General features: G+C 33.5%; 1 protein-coding gene across 9 annotated transcripts in view; it reads right to left on the reverse strand.

The window, feature by feature from the left end:
- ARAP2 (ArfGAP with RhoGAP domain, ankyrin repeat and PH domain 2) overlaps nucleotides 1–17,739 on the reverse strand; it is a 247,505-nt gene that overhangs the window by 117,141 nt on the left and 112,625 nt on the right. For 6 of the 9 annotated variants that reach the window (XR_010126032.1, XM_054484483.2, XM_054484484.2 and 3 more), the window contains 5 exons: nucleotides 13,891–14,103; nucleotides 10,208–10,313; nucleotides 6,547–6,694; nucleotides 5,019–5,087; nucleotides 2,442–2,516 (listed from right to left, as the gene is read on the reverse strand). Coding sequence is in view for 8 of the 9 variants with exons in the window: in XM_054484483.2 (XP_054340458.1) it covers nucleotides 2,442–2,516; nucleotides 5,019–5,087; nucleotides 6,547–6,694; nucleotides 10,208–10,313; nucleotides 13,891–14,103 (611 nt within the window). In the remaining variant the exon portion in view is untranslated. The remainder of the gene's footprint in view (nucleotides 1–2,441; nucleotides 2,517–5,018; nucleotides 5,088–6,546; nucleotides 6,695–10,207; nucleotides 10,314–13,890; nucleotides 14,104–17,739) is intronic. The other 3 variants (XM_054484485.2, XM_054484487.2, XM_054484488.2) reach the window with 1 other exon arrangement.

A 17,739-nucleotide genomic window follows, 5' to 3' on the forward strand; every position in this document is an offset into this window, starting at 1 on the left:
TTTACTCATCAGTTCTATAATTAAGAGTGTAGAGTGACTTGGTTTATCCAGCCTAGATTCTAAATTATACACAGTCGATGGCTATCAGTCATGCCAAAAAGCTCCAGGGTCTCGGTAGTCTGTGGTGTGCCCTGCCATGCCAAGTGACAGATGGTGGGATACCAAAGTATGCTGGAACCAGGATTCCAGGGCGGATGTCAGAGTCTGCAGTGCCAACCTGGGGGTCGGTTCTACAAAAATCCCAAAGCCTGAGGCCACTGTATAAGCACATCACCTCTTCAGGGACTTTTGGAATTTTTTATTTGCTTCTTTTTGTTTTTGCTTATGCTAATCTTAAGTGCATGCTGGCCAAAAGCAAAATGGCTTTCTTCAATTAGAATTTAGTTATAATGATGTTTTAAACATTATAATACTGCAGTTGCAACTTGGTTTGCACATTTTCAGTAAAAGGATGTCTCTACTAAAAGTTCTTTAGAAATGTATTTGTTTCCATTTCTCTTGCCCATAATTGCTCATAAGCCTACTACACATACATAAATAACAAAAAAACCTATTTCACTGCAGGTAACTTGCAAAGTCTACCTTTTGTATTTTATGAAATTTAGTGCTTTTTTGGAATATAATTATACAATGAAGTCCACTATTTTCTATTTAGAAAAGCCCAAAGAAATATAAACTTAAAAGAAAAAAAACTTATTACAGCATCTAGGAATAACAGAGAACACCAAGCAGTATGGAGTAGTTGAATCATTTCAGTGATGCTGTTGATATGCATGAACAAACAATATTTTTAAGGCTAGCACTTTCTTAAAAAAATAATAAATTATTGAGAAACCCACTTGTGAAACAGGCAGCAGGAAGCACCTTGGTCTGAAACAGGAAGACCAGAACTCTATTCCTTGCATCAAGAGAGACCAAAAGCTCCTCTTTAGTAACACCTAACACTCCACACTTGGGAAATTATTACTCTACAGAATATACAGATCAGTATACTGAATGTCCCGTCGAGATTATGATGACCCAGGTTTGTATTTCTGCCCTTAGTATTCTTACTTCCCAGTTTCCGTTCTTATAAACTTGGAACATCACCTGCTTCATCTACCTCCATGGGTTGAGGTAATAACTAGCAGAGATAAATGTAACTAAAGGGTTTTGCAGAATCATAAGCATTAAAATCTAAGTAATTGGTTTTAAATAGTTTTTGTTATTTTCTAAAGAGCATTTGGAGTTACTATAGGTGAAACTGGAAAGTCCTTTATCTAAACACACCGGATAACATAAGAACTTGGCTCAATTATAACTTCTGTTGTGACTTTAGAAGATAAAATTAAAATGCGCTATTAAAGAGCCTGCGTATAGATTTAAGTCATGAGCTTTGAATACCTTCTCCAGCATTAGTGATGAACTTGTGCTAATTGGTCTTTACTAGTTCCTCACATCTCTTATGATCAGCATTATGCATTCAGTATAAGAAATATGACATGGCCAAGGAATGGCAAGGCAAATGCCTCATAAAGACAAAACCTATAATTATAGTACTAATATTTCAGCTTCATGTACTAAGTAATGTACTTAATGGTGTATAGTTACAGTTCATAATCATTAGAAACACAAAACTTAAAATCAAAATATATTTAACTTAAGTCCAAACATATCTAATGTTGTGACTCTGTTTAATCCTGGACTTTAAAAAAGATAAGTAGCTAAAGCCAAATTTCTGTTACATGGCAGAATGTCTACTGTTCATACAAATAAAGCAGTCTTACCAAATAGCGACCCGAAATATCACTTACTATCGGTAAGGCAGACAAATTACTAAATATAGTAGCATGACAAACATCTATTTTTAATTCATCACAAATGATCAGTACTCTCAAGGGAGAAAAGAATTATCCAAATAAATATCCCAGAGTTATATACAAATAAATTGGAAGACTGGATGCTAAAGTATAGAAAACAAGGGTAACAGATTATTATTAATTGTAACAGCACTAGTAGTAATAGTCATTTATTAAACACTTACATGCTAAGCAATGTGCTAAGGGTTTTACATGCATTATCTTATTGAATCCTCACATCAATGCTATGATGTAATACTGTGATTTTTCCTCATTTTACAGGTGAGAAGACTGAGGCTCAGAGCAAATAACTCGTCTAACGTTAGGAAGCTAGGAAGGGGAGGAACAAGTATTTAAGCTCGGGGTATTTTCCAGAACTTGAAGAAAATCTTAACACGTAATCCAAAGCACATAAGATGTTCTCTTTCAAAACAATTAAAATACAGAATTCCTGGGGGATATCAGTATAAAAAGTCTATGTTGTCAGTCGTTTGAACTGGAGAGGTAACATAAAATATAATAATGGAAAATTCAAAATATATAAAATAATGCTAACATCTGTGACTTCCAACAGTCCTCTTTACATCCACCTTTAGAACTTACCCGAATTATAATACTACAGTCAGGTTCCTTCCTTTCTACATATACTTCAATTAACAAATCTCCAGCCTGGGAAACCTAGAAAAGGGCAGAGGTAGAAACAACACAGATAAACATGTTGTAAAAACACACATTTGAAACTGAAGACAGTTATAAAGCCCTAGTCATATTTCTGAATATTTTATAACAATGAAACAAGCTCAATTCCCCTGCTCACAAGCATGATGTGCCCATTTCCAGATATGGTTGATTAAGGACAAGGCATTTACACAAATGTTATAATCAGCAACAACAACCACAATGATTTTCTTTTTTATCTCTTACTCAGGAGCTTAGTGCTCTCAAATACCCTTACATTTTTCCTAAAATAATGAATCTAGCTACAATGGAAATATGCTGGCTGTGACAACAGAAGTTGTAGGAGCCATCAGCATGTACGTTAACAGGCTAGACAAAATGAGGGGTGAAAACAAAACACATGAAGTTTTGCTTCAAGCTATAATGTGTGCATGATACCAATATTTAAAAGGCAAAATATGGCTTGCTACATTTTTAAAGAGAAGATATGCACGAAATTGAACTTTGAGGATAAACTAGGTCAGAGCTATATTAAAACTACAAATAACATAAATTTAGAAAGAAAAATAAAAGTGAGGTCATTCATGGAATATGGCAGATAATAAAAAGAAGTTTTTAATTATCTTTGGCCAAGAATTAAGTACTAATTTAGGTCATTATTATATCCCAAAAGACAGACAAAGTGAAGAAGATGCAAGCCTGAAAATAAAAGGCCTTACGATATCATATCACTATATAGATTAACAGTATAGAAGGTTAACAAAGAACCATATGAATCTATGAAAAATATTTTGAGTAACTTTTTTCAGAAGTTCCCTTAAGTTATGTAACCAATTAGAAACAATATCACCTGATTTAAATAAAAAAGATCATAATCAAGAAATCATTCTCAAATTCACCTCAGCATGCAATCTAATGAGTAAACTTGTGGGGAAAACATTAAAGATGAACTTTGAAAAAGTTCCTTAATTTTTCTGGCATTACAGGCTTAGAAAAGTTTATTTCCAGTTTTTCCTCCTGACTTTCAATGCTACAGATACATTTCAGTAAGGAAAAGATACAGCTGACACTTTTGCTTTTCACTACGTTTGCATAAACAGCTCTCCAGGAAGGACACATTTTAAAACTTAAAAAGTTAAAAAAAAAAAAACTTAAAAAGTAAATACAAAGAACTCATAGAATGAAATAAAAAAGAATAGGTAAGAAATTCAAACGGGTAAGACAAAGAGACGGAATGTCAGAAAAAAATACTCCAGAAGACAGTTTTAAATGGATTAGAGGAAAAATTTAAGTAAAAAAACAGATTTTCCCAGACTCTTTTACTTATCTTTTCCAAATACTATTATTTTTACTTACATATACAGACTGAACTGAAAGCATTCAAAACTTACTTCTTTATTGTAATCTGAATATAAAAGATAAAAAATGCAAAAGGATACTCAAACATTTTTAATAACAATGTAGATAGTGTGGTCAAAGGTTACTTCTCAGCCTCACACAATCCTTTATTTCATGACTAAAGTCTTCCTCCCCGCTCCCAAAAAAAGTGAGAATTTAAGATAATTGATAATGACCTAGATTTTTTAAGGTTAAAGCTAACTCCTTTGGAAGCTGCATAATTACTCTGGGTCAAAATGGAGAAAATAATTCATTAATATCGTAGTATCAGTACTGATCTAAGCCTTCCTCTATTTTCTTTATATGGAATGACAGTTTCAATGACTCCTCTTGTTAGTTGTGGATATTTCAGGACTGAGGAGAATTTACTGTCTGACTAACAAAAAAACCATTTGCCTCATTATGTATCTGTAAACAGAGCACGTCTGATCCATTTCTATCATTTATATTGGTACCCTGAATCCACTCTAACTCCTAGTTACTAGAAGATGATTAATCATCAACCTTAAGAAATTCCAGTGAATATTCACCAAACAAGCATAGTGCAACCAGAACACAAAAATCCAGTATAATGTGACTGAGGAAAACAGGACAGGATATAGAAAAGTCAACTTAGGACAAAAATTAGAATGTGTTACAAAGATCATATTAGAAGCATTCCATTAATACAATCATCTGAAAGCATGCAAAGCAAAAGCATATAAGAAATAATTTATAGTTTCAAAATAACAATAGAAAGAATCACTAGGCTGTCTGAATTTTCAATTTACTCTAAGTATTTCTTTGGTTTTAAATGTTTCCTTTGAAATCCATTAGCATTTTCAGTCATGGTTTTATACACAAAAGTTGATTTTATAAAGAACACCTTGAAAGGTATATTAAAACTTATTTTCTCTGTATTTTTAAAAATTTACATTAAAGTATTTTGCATATATGTATCAGGTTGCAGAATTTCACAACCAATTTACTTAGGTTTTTTTTTTCACCCGTTACTTTCACTTTGCTTAAAATAGGAACTTGAAAATACACACAGCAAATGTCTTTACTTACAATGGAAGTCTTTGTTTTGTTTAATTCTTTAGAGATCTAACTATTACTACTCACTTGGGTGTCTTTCCACTTGGTAATAAAGCTATTTTCTATGTCCATTTGTTTGACTTGATCTTCTTTAACCTGTTTAAAATATAATTCGGGACATTCTAATAATGTAGAATACGAAGAGTGATGACACTCATCCTCATGTAATCTTCAGGAATTTAAATACCAACAACTTAAAAATAAATGAGAATGGCCATCGGAATTAGTATGAGCCCATACAGCTAGGTTGGAATTAAAGCCAACAAGATAGAGTATCCCAAAGTTCAAAATATTTTATGATGATACTACTTCAGGCTGCACTTGCATTGATGGAAGTCCTATTTCTTAGGAAACTTAAGCAAAGGATCTGATTACTGGCTTAAGTTTATGTAGGTTGAGAAATAAAGCTCATTTATCAAACTGAAATGTTCATTAGGTGCTTATTAAATTTCCATCATTTAGGTAAAGTTCAATTTAACATAACTATGAAGATAACCATTTTATTAATGGAAAACTACAAATACAGAAAATAGAGACAGCACATAAAGCCATACATCATATTTTTCTTAATCTTTATTTTCTCAGCATCAGATTATTGCAAAGAAGTTGCTATTGATCAAAAACAGTGGACACATATAGAAAGAAGTAAAGAGGAGATCAAAGAGCAAAGAAAATCCCACAATCTGGTGTCTATTCCTGTGTGAATTAAGATACAGACTGTGATTTTGTTTTATTAAAATAGCTCCTTTTTCTTGTCTAATGATAAGTGATTATAATAAGAATGTAAGAACTCTACAATGTAACCAATTACACTAACTGTCTTGACTTCATTTGTTATAGCCATACTTCTGGAAAACAACTGGATTCATAAACACCGTTTAAGGGAATGTTCAAAAGGTTAAATGACAAAATTGAGGTGCTAGAACTAGTTATATAATAGAACTGGACCTCTTGCCCAAATCCACCAATTTGAATCCTGGGCTTATTTCCTCTATTTTTACTTCTTTGAACCAAGAAATCATCCCTATTCCAACAGTTTTCTGACGAAACATGAAAATATTAACTTTATAAAATGGAAAATTAAAAAGTCAAAGCAGATGACTTAGTAAAACGCCATAGAATAATAACATTTTAGAATGTTATTTGTTTCCAATTGGGGACACAACTAAAAGAAAAAACCAAAGGGCTTTCAACTGCAGAATTTAAGAGTCTGGTATTTATTAATGAATTGTTCATTTTATAACTTCACACTTCTAAGTAGATATAATTCATACACATGAAGAAAAAGAAAACACATTCAAAAATCCTATAAATAGAAATATTCTGTCAAACAGACATCAGATGGTAAAAAGTTTTAAATGCAACCAAATTTAAATAATGACTATAGCTTAAAAGCTACTTATATCTATAATTTTAAAAAATATGACTATTCCTTATTTTACATATTTCTAAATATTAATAAAGATCTGAATAATAACACCCTAAAGCATATATATTTGTTGGCAAACAGTGACATTATAACCATTTTAACAAGGGCAGGATACAAAATAATTACCTCAAATATTTCTACATAATTATTAATTAGGTCCTCAATTACATTCACTTCTTCACTAGTTTGTCCCTTCGTTTGAAACAAACAGGATGAAAAGACCAAGGCCAAACTATGGGCATTCATGTGATTGATTTCTGAGCATTTCTGAACCCTGTCAGAGAAAAGCATAGTTCATTATGATACACTTTTATCTGGAAATTTCATAGAACAGAAAGCCAGTTTATCAATTTTTAAACACACCAATATTGGAATTCTCTGACATAAAAGATACAGTGGTGACTTAAAAACACATGGTTCTTTCTTCTAAGTAGCTTATAATCTAGTGAAGAACATGAGAAAAAGTACTGTTAAATAGATTAGTAAAAGTTACAAAGTTATACTTAATTGTTGATTTAGAGAAAGGGCTGACCATATTCAAACAATTGCAAACTATAAAACAACCTGTGGCCAAAGCATAGAAGTATGCTTGCAGAATGGAGTAAAATGACTTGTGGGGCTGCAGCATAGGAGGACGAAATGGGGCAGGAGGTATGTAGAAAACAGGCAAAAAAGGTAGGTCATTAGACATATAATTGACAGTTCCAAATTCCAGGTGCCAAGCTGGGCTAAATTTTCCAGAAAGTGCAAATCAAATGAGAAAGAATATCTGGGCCCATGTGTCCATACAGTTATTCCAAATAAAGTATTATCACAAGGTAGACTACTTTAAAATGCAATTACATTTTTCTTGGATATAACTAAGAACGGCTTTTTATAATGAACAGAAATGAACAAAGGAGTCAACTCTTTCTATCAGTAGGCTATAACACTGGGGTCTTAAAAGAGTTGTTAAACTATTTACTAATAAGTACAAAGTAATTAAAAAAAATTAAACCCACAATGAAATATCATCTCACACTCACAATAGTCAGAACGGCTATTACTAAAAAGTCAAAAAAATAACAGATGCTAGAGGGGTTATTGGGAAAAATGAATGCTTTTACACTGTTAGTGGGAGTGTAAATTAGTTCAACCACTGTAGAAGACAGTGTGGCGATTACTCAAAGACCTAAAGACAGAAATATCATTCAACCCAGCAATCCTATTACTAGGTATATACCCAAAGGAATATAAATCACTATATTATAAAGACACAGACACACATATATTCACTGCAGCACTGTTCAAAAAAGCAAAGACATGAAATCAAACCTAAATGCCCATCAATGATAGACTAAGGAAAATGTGGTACATATACACCATGGAATACTATGCAGCCATAACAAAGAATGAGATCATGTCCTTTGCAGGAACATGGATGGAGCTGGAGGCCAATATCCTTAGCAGACTAACACAGGAACAGAAAACCAAATACTGCATATTCTCACTTATAAGTGGGAGCTAAATGATGAGAATACATAGCAAACAACATACACTGGGGCCTAATGGAGGATGAAGAGCGGGAAGAGGGAAAGGATCAGGAGAAATAACTAATGGGTACTAGGCTTAATACCTGGATGAGGAAATAATCTGTACAACAAACCCCCATGACACAAGTTTACCTATGTAACAAACCTACACACTGTATCCCTGAACTTAAAAGTTTACAAAAAAAACAAAACAACTCCCTGAAGCATCATCCCTAAGAAAGGGAAAGTTACATTGCTAAAAATGTAACACTCGATCAAATGAATATAGTAACTCCATCAAATGAACGTAGTAAGACTAAGCTAGACATTCCCATCTAAGAAGAACACAGATTCAGGTAGCTACAAGAAAAGGTGAATAAACACGATAGCAATATATATGTTAATGTAGGGAATCCATAATAAAATACCAAACTGCATAGCAGAGATGGTGCAAGTGCAATCATCACACGTGATTTACAAGATGCAAAAGGAACTGGAATTTAATAGAAGAGGAATGTAATAATTGTGAACACCCCTCTCAAAACAATGTCTATGCTTTTACACTACACTTAACTGTAAACATCTGGAAAATTTATCTGCATGTCTGTCTCCGTTACTAGAATCTAAGTATCTCACAGTCAGAAACTCTTTCATCACATTGTGGTGCATGATAAACACCTGGCGAATGGAAGTAAGAGGATATTACTGATGGAGGAAACGCTCTTTTAGCTAGGGTAGTGATTGAATTAAATGCTAAATCAACTTGTCCTCATCCAAATTTACTTCTCAGTCTTTTAAGGATGTTATCTTTAAGGACATTCCTGCATTTCTTGAGACTTCCTTCTGCAATATCATCCCATTTGGTACTTTTCACCTCTCTTGTCTTTAGTTTAAGTGGCTGCCTTAGTTTCTGGGACAAAATAGGTGTAATATAGTGTTTCCTTTTCTTCCTTTACTTCTCTGCTCCGAGGTGTTAACATTTCCAAGTGTTCCATATTCAGCTTGCCCAGTCCCTTCTCCCCCAGGTCGTCTCACCAGAAACTCAACAAAACTGTTTCCTAGTTAATCTGTCTCTATGTGACATCTTCCCTAACAATACCATCATAGGGATTATTATCCTAAAACATTTGATCAGTTACTTCTTATCACTTAAAGGATAAAATCTAAATGTTTTTGCATGACCTACAAAGCCTTCCACAACCTCCTGCCAGCCAACTATAACTCTCTCATCTTCTAGTACTCCTATGTCCCAGACATTATCCTTCACTCATTTCTCATACTCTTCTTTCACACCCAGTTCATATGTCCCTTTAAATCTGAAGCACAGAAGCATCCCCTGGACCACAAGACACAACGAGTCATTCAGTTTATCCTCTATAATTCCATGCTGCACACTAAAATTCTCTATATTAAAGTTTGTCTCAACATCTCATAGGCATAGAGATAGGACTATATAATGTAGACTATATTTGTATGATACAATAAGAAAATCAGTTTTACAATAATGGAGCTGACATAAATGAGAAGCAGTGGTTGGGAAAAAAAAGAACAGGAGGAAAGAACACAAATTGTGAAAGATTTCTAAATTGAGACTGCAAATAAGGTACTTTTAGCAAAATCAGCTTTATGGAAAGTTATTTAAGAGAGTATTTCATCCATTCAGGGAGCTACAATATATTCCTTAATCAAAATTTATATTTATTTAAGTTTTTGTAATAATTCCTGCTAAGATTAAAAAAACCTAGTTTTAACTTAAAAGGTTATTTTCAAATGTCCTCATCCTTCAGATCTCATTTGTAAAGTCACCATTATATTCCTCATATCTTTCCAAACGCAAGGAGACTTTCATGCCTTGACATAGAAAATTGTTTTTGATTTTTAAAATTTCCTCACTGGATCAATAGCCTGATACCAAAATATAAAGGTCAGGTAAGATATAAACTGATAATAAAGAAATGTCCACCATGAGAAAATACTGTCATCACAGACAGATTCTTGTTACAGAATTCTGGCCCCTGCACATCCTTTATTCTCCAGCTTCCAAATCAAGTGAGTTTTAAAATTCTTGTTATGCGTCAGATGCATTTGAGGACACTGTATACAATTATTTCTGATTAAGAAATTCCCAGTGCTATTTATCTGGAAATGTGACTTAATTACAGAAAGAGAGACTAAGGTGAGTTCTTATGATATGTAGAAAGATTCACAATCACATAAGAAATGACTTATTGAGTGCTGTGTTTGAAATGTCTAGAAAAGTTCATTCATCTACCCACCTATACAGGTGTTCAATGATAGCTGCTAGTGTTGCTCGGTTGACCCCTGGAAGAGAACGTATAAATGCTCCATATTTTTTAATTCTTTCCTTGTCATCTTGCGTATCTGAAGGGGGAAAAAAAAAACAACCTTGAGATGTAAACTAATTATCTGTGTTGTGAATCTGTCTATCAGCAGTATTGTAAAATAGTCACAAACAAATGCATTTTAATAAGTGATACAATCAGGTTTCAGTAGACAATCGTTTGAAGTTCTAAAGTAATTGCCTATTAATCTGGAAAAGCATTTATTTACATAACATTCCAGCACTATGTGCTCTAGTTCTTATAATTTGTAATTTAAAATAAAGAATTTTAAAATAGAAGGTTAGGTGGGATTATATTTTTTTATCTTCTACTTTATTCAACACTGAACTTAACAGGAATACATTCAATTAATTACTCAAACTGGAATACAAATTAAGAGTTAAGCCAAAAGTATTTTAACTCTGGCTACAGACATGTTTTATCATTTGTATTTGAAAATGACATTTCTGATTTTTATTTCTCATGAAGTTATAAAAATCTTTCCAAAGCTATGAACCATCCTGGAACTATGAACTGCACAGTAGCCCTTCGATCCAGGTAAAGGGTACTTTCAAATCTTTTGAAAAGGTGAGAGTGCAATGGAAGAAGTCAAACCCAGGCCTTAATAACTACAATCTGGATTTAGAGGATGACAGACCTCCTGCTTTTGTCGTGAACAGAAATTTGGTGGTTTATGGAGAGGAGGATGAGAAGGACTTACCCTCCACTCACCTGACTCCAAGAAGGCAAATATCTGGAGAAACTAGAGACAGGAACCCCCAAAGATCTAGACTCTCTGTAGAGGGTGTGCAGTGACAGTTTAGTCTACACTACCTGAAGTGGAAATAGATCATTCTTCAAATAAATCAGTTGTGCTGACTTGGTAACTCAAGGAGACCGCACTTATTATTTCCTCTCAATTCACAACTATCTTTGGAAACAAGACTATTTTATTTCTTGCTTAGCCTTACCTCTTCTATTCACAGAAAATCAGCAGCAAACTAATGATGTCTTAAAAGTACAAAGTCACTTGTAAAGGACATTAGGATCCCTGGCTAGGTAAGAAACTCTGTATGACACAGTTTTCAAGTGCACTCCTATTCAAAATTGCAAGTGATATCTCTTTTATACTGATTTAGCCTGTACATGAAATCAATAACCATACACATGAGTATACTGAATTGAGTGCTCTAGTAGATGACTCTCTATAAGAGGGGGAAACACCCAAATTACATTCAAAGACATTACTGGAAATTAATTACGTATAATTCCCAGTATAATCCAAACATTTATCCTTGTGTTATCCAGTTTGTAACTGTAGGAGAAATTGCATTTATTCCTTAAACTTTAACACTACTACGGTTAAAACAAAAAGTCATGCTAGTATGCATATTCTCACAAATCTTATAAAATAGATGATATTTTCAAAATAAAGCTAAATAAATTGAAAGTAAAACTCAGGAAAGATTTCAGGCCATATAGAAAATACAATGAGCAATTCAACTAAACATATAATTTAACAGTCCTCCTAAAAGAACAGATCGTATGTCATATAAATATAGGTGGTACACGGCTATAAGGCATTCTCTACCTCAGGTATACAGTACGTCAAAAGAGTTTTATGAATTCACTCAGAAAGTACTGGTTTATTCTTTTCAGGCCCAACATGGCCACTTTTGAAGGGTCCGGCTAAACTATACTGTTTGCAAAAGCAAGGAGTTAAAGGTTACTTGACCCAGTATTCAAAGCCTTCTCCAAATAAATTCTCCAAGAACTCACATGCAAGTGAAAGGTGAACACTCCTACCCCTGCCGACTACCTTGTTCTGGTAGACTGAGAACAGTGAAGACTTGTTTGTCAATTTGACAACTTTAGCAAATATATATTTGTCACTGTTGTTGTTGTTGTTTAAGACGCAGGGTCTCAGCCCTGTCACCGAGGCTGGAGTACAGTGGCACCGTCACAACTCACTGAAGCTTGGAATTCCTGGGCTCATGTGATCCTCCCACCTCAGTCTTCAGAATAGCTGAGACTACAGGAGCACATCATGCCTGAGCTAACACTTCTATTTTTTGTGGAGACAAGGTCTCACTATGTTGCCCAGGCTGGTCTCAAATTCCTGGCCTCAAGCTATCCTCCTGCCTTGGCCTCCCAAAATGCTGGGATTATAGGTGTGAGCCACTGTGCCCAGTCTTGCCACGTGCTACTGATAACCAATTTTATAATAAAGACAAATTATAAGTCTATAAAGTAGAGATACTCTAAACAGCTTCACACATTTCAATACAATTTTCTTAAAACAAAAATGAGGGTTGCAAGGTAACTGAGCTTAAAGCAATGTATTTATCCCTGTGTTTTATACCTTAGAAAATTATACACTTAATTCTTCTTGTGATTACAGTGAACCCTACTGATTTGAGAAACATTAGAAGGCAAATGAAAGACTTCTGAAAGGTAGTTATATCGTGAGAAGCTTTATTTTCATTATAATGCTACTCTTGCTGACACTAACTAGGGTAATTCTTGGGATAATTTTCAAGCTGTGCATGTTTTGTGACATCATTTGAAAATTAATCTCTTTAAATATATCACTTGTTTTAGATTAAACAAATACGTTCAATGAGGAAAATTACTTTTCAATAGAGGAATGTCATGTGACCAGATTCAAAAGCCATTTTTCAAAACTTGAAAGAGATGAAATATATAAGAGACAAACACATTATAATTATGGAATAATTCAAAAGTAAGTTTTAAAACCTAGAACAAAAGAAAAATAAAAATTATCATTTGTAAAATATTATAGATATATGAGAAATGCTTATGGTTTATTAATAAAAATTAAAATGTCATATACATAAATTATAAAAGTGGAGAAAAGGACTATAATATGGAAAAATAAAAGCAGCTTCATTAAAAAGGTGGAATTAAAGGCAATGCTTATATTTAAGTCTTTGTTATTGTAATGTTTCAATAAAAGGACTTGTTTTAAATCATCGGAGGTTAAAAACAGGTTTTACTAAAATTAATTTGACCCATGAGGGATTTAATAAACTCCTTTTCTAGGGTCACCTCTTAATTAGCTTTTCTTACAGTGTATAACAAAACTCTATTTCATTAGATGGAATTTAGAATAAATGAAGCAAAAGTTAAAAAAATTGTTATATACACTAAAGATGTAGAACACATAATAGAAGAAACACAAAAGAGTCATAGGTGAAAATCTTGCAAAATGTACCCTGTAGTAAATGCTTCATTTTATTTTTAATGAGAAATTAGTAGCACACATGGACTTGACTGTAACATTCCAAAGTTGAAGCAAAGTATGCACTAAGAAATCCACTGAAAACTAAGTATATACCAAACAATTTAGTGAATATTTTGAATTTCTCTTGAGGTAGAGAGAAACAGCTATTGATATTTATATAATTTCGGTTCTAAGCCATTATGTACATTGTTTCTTTCAACTAAAATTTCAGCTTATCAAAGATGTTTAAAGTCTAAGTATTAAAAGGCAAGCATGTATTATGGTCTATATTATATATATATATATGTATATATACATATATACACACACACACACACACATATATATCTACATATATCTGTATAAATATTACCTAAAGCAGAGATCCAATATGGGTAGAGCTCCTTAGTAAGCAATGCATCATCAATGTCAGAGAGAAAACTTTTCAATACACCCGTCACATCTTCAAGCTGATGTTTTCCAGCCCTCAATTTAAAGCTTCTTGCATCCTTTTTGAAACTCTCCAGGAGTTCACTTATATGCAAAGGATCACCATTCTTTTGATAGATATATTTGCATCCTAAACCTTTGTTTAAAAAAAAAGGTTATATGTTAAAAGTCTAAATTCAAAAGCCAGTTTGATAGTTAAAAAACAAAACAAATGTTTGTGTTGAGATGAGGAGTAAGATGATGAAATCATTACGCAAGAGATGATATAAACATGCATGAGCAGGAAAGGCTTTTTACTCCTGATTTTAGTATTTAAAATGTAAACCTAATTAGCAAATCATTGCAGCCTCAGCTTTTGGCAAGCCCCTGATCAGTCCTTCCTCCAGCTCTGCATAGTATCTTTTTCAAATGTTCTTTTTCTTAAAGTGCCCTATCTTCACTTAGTCTCCCAGCAAACTTACCTCCATTTCTCACTGACAAAAGTGAGGCTCTCTGGTATAAATGTCATCAACCTCCTGCCCCCATATTGTATATTAATTTCTGTATGCTCCCATCTTCGTCTTATTTCCAATGGAGAGTTGAGTTACCTCTTTTTCATGGTTACTGATTCATGAAGTGCTCCATACCAAATAAAAGGAGCAGTGGTTAGGAGGAAGAGTGATGATGACAATGACAATAATTCAAACCCAAAAGCCTCCCTTGCCTCCTCCCAGGCTTCTTTCCCCTGTTCCTTTCACAACCAGGCTGAGTTTTCTATATTTATTCTTTCTACTGTCTCACATGCCTGTTCATCCTTTGACCACACAATCTTGCTTCTCTGCCCAATCCCCATTCCGTTGGGGTCACCCTTCATCAATAATATTAACAACGTTCTTTTTTTTCTAGAGGCTTTTTGGTTTTTATCTAGGGCAAACTCCTTGTAGCATTTGACATTCTGAACGAATCCCTGTAAATTCTTTTAACCCCCTAACTTTCACGACATCATAATTTCATATCTCTTTTTTCTCCCTTCCCTGTGTGACTGCTCTCTCAGTCTTCTAATTTTTTCTGCTCATCTCATACTTACTGGTCATTCCAGGGATGCTTCCTCAATTCTCTTCTCCTCCTGCCCACTGGGTGAGAACCCATCCAACCTCATCACTTCTACATAAACATTTTAACTCAGGTTTTAATTTCCATGATTTCACACATACACACATATATATACACATACCATTACATATACATGCAACATACACACACACACACACACACACCCCCATATATCTTATGGCAAATCAAAATAACCCAAAGGAATTAATTCTCCTGCCCTGTTTACTACCTCACCTTCCACCCCCACCATGTTCTTTATCTTGTCCCTCTCTACCTCAGTATATGGCATTGCCTTCTGCCTAGCCCTTTACAAGTCAGAGTATTTCTTTCTCAATCAGCACATTAAAAACAAAAAATACAGTATTGCATCACATAGATTCTTCATCAGGATCTCACTCTCAGAACTGCCCTCTCCTTTCCATCCCATATGCTATTATTTGTGCACTGAGTTCTCACTACATTGTCACAACTCCTTGCCCATATTCTTCTACAGCCCTCTGTGTGTCTCAACAATGATAACAGCATGGTTTAAAATTCAAGTCTGTATGTATTACCAACAAGCTTAAAAATCTGAATACTGCCCTCCTGCTGCCTATGAGGCAAAGTTTGAGGATTTTAGTTTGCTATATAAAACCTTACCTGAATTGGCCTAACCTGTTGCCTTTTATATTGATCAACTCCTCCTTCTCACAGTAAGCTCTGGCCACATTTACTACCACAAAGCTCCCAGCACAAACTTTGTGACTCGATACCTTGGCACACACTGTTTCTCCTCCTGGAATCCCTATCCTCTTCTCCTAACTAGCTCCCATTTTCTCTTAGGGCTCATGGTAAGCACTGTGCTTTACCCATGAAGCTCTCTGTTCCCACGCCTTCTCTGGGTGAAATTTACCCCTACACCATGGACACCGGTAGCACCCCCTGAACCTCTTTACTAGAGAATTTTATACATTGGCTTGTAACTGCTCATGTATTTGTCTCTTATTCATAAATCTGCAAACTTCCAGAAGGCAAAAATTATGTCTTATTTTCTGTGACATATCTCTGTATATATCCAGCAGTTACACAGTGCCTAGAACTACTCAGCACGTATTCAATAAATGATTGTTTAATGCAAGAATAAGCAAGTTCTACAAAAATCAATACTGACTAAGTGTTTGAGATAGTATATCCCTAGCTGAATGAATTTCTAATAGCTGGCACTCAAGTAAGTTAACTGAAAACTAATTTGAACATAATTTTGTTTATATAACTGAAATAATTTTCCCCAAGAACTAGTGTAATTTACTTTTTAAAAAATTAAAGCCCTAAAAGTCATACTATGAACTCAGTCAAGTTCAAACCTTGACACAATGACACAATGAGCACAGAAAATTGGTCTTGAGATTTTAACCCACAGGTCAGGGGGTTCAAAATAATTGCTACAATGAAACCATCTGCATCCTATAATCACTGGGTATTTTCTAAGTTTCTGTCAAATCTTTCTTCTATACATGCTGGTAGCATTGAGGTTTCCCCAATGTTCTGAATATAAATATATATATATATATTTGTATATAAATATATATTAAATATAAAGATATATGATATTAACATATTATCATAGCAGAAAGCTTCTTATAGTAGTGTCCAATATGTGATTATGTATATACTTTCAGTAGATATATAATAGACAATCATATGTATAATTATATATAATATAAAACTATGACACATATATATAAAATACATATACATCATATGTTATATAGGACTATATGTGTATATATATATGTATGTACACATATGTGTGTATATATGTAAGTGTGTGTGTATAGCTATTTGTATAAACACAATCTTTCATTGGCTTTATTATTCTAACATGCAAATGAAGGCATCTTGTAATAGAGGTATAAAATTGTTATAATATATGAGTTTTAGTTGAAAAAATCAAATGCTGAGTTATTTTAAACTCAAATAAACACAAGGAAAATTCGGATTTCCCTAGAAAAACATTAAATTGGCTACGTCAGAGCTAGTCAAGGCATTTTAATTATTTCTTGCTTAAGAAAGGCCTTATGCCATTATGAAACTAACATGGTGTAAAGATTCCCAATAAGGTTATGCTCCTGCTTAAACATAACATATATGTGATTCATGTATATCTGCAAAATGTACTAACACTGAGCGACTGTAACAAATGAAGGTAACATTCTCCTTCCTCTGTTTTTTAGTAAACAGATAATTATAGCTAATAAGAAAAACATGAACATACTATCATAGCAGGAAACTTTTATAGTAATGCCCAAATATGTGGGCCTTATGTATATGTTTTCAGTAGATACATAACAAAAACATAATGAATCTGGACATTAATAATTGCACTTGAATTACATACAAACTAAGAAAAATACTTAAAATGACACGCTCCCTAGAACAAGAGATTAAAATATGCCTCTATAGGTTTAATTTCTGAAAAGTGTTTCCTTTATCCATATCATTAGTTCTGATATTTTGTTACATATCAGTGTATTATCAGTTTCCCATACTAGAAGATTTGTATAGAAGATATACAAAGATTCATAGCTTTGTCTTGAACTTTTTACTTCCACCACTGTGTTTCTAAGAGTGAGACCAGTGACTGGCATACAATAAGCACTCTATAAAGAAGCAATGAACTAATAACACAATGCTTTACTGC

Source organism: Pongo pygmaeus, chromosome 3 (genome assembly GCF_028885625.2).
Source record: "Pongo pygmaeus isolate AG05252 chromosome 3, NHGRI_mPonPyg2-v2.0_pri, whole genome shotgun sequence".
NCBI lineage: Eukaryota > Metazoa > Chordata > Mammalia > Primates > Hominidae > Pongo > Pongo pygmaeus.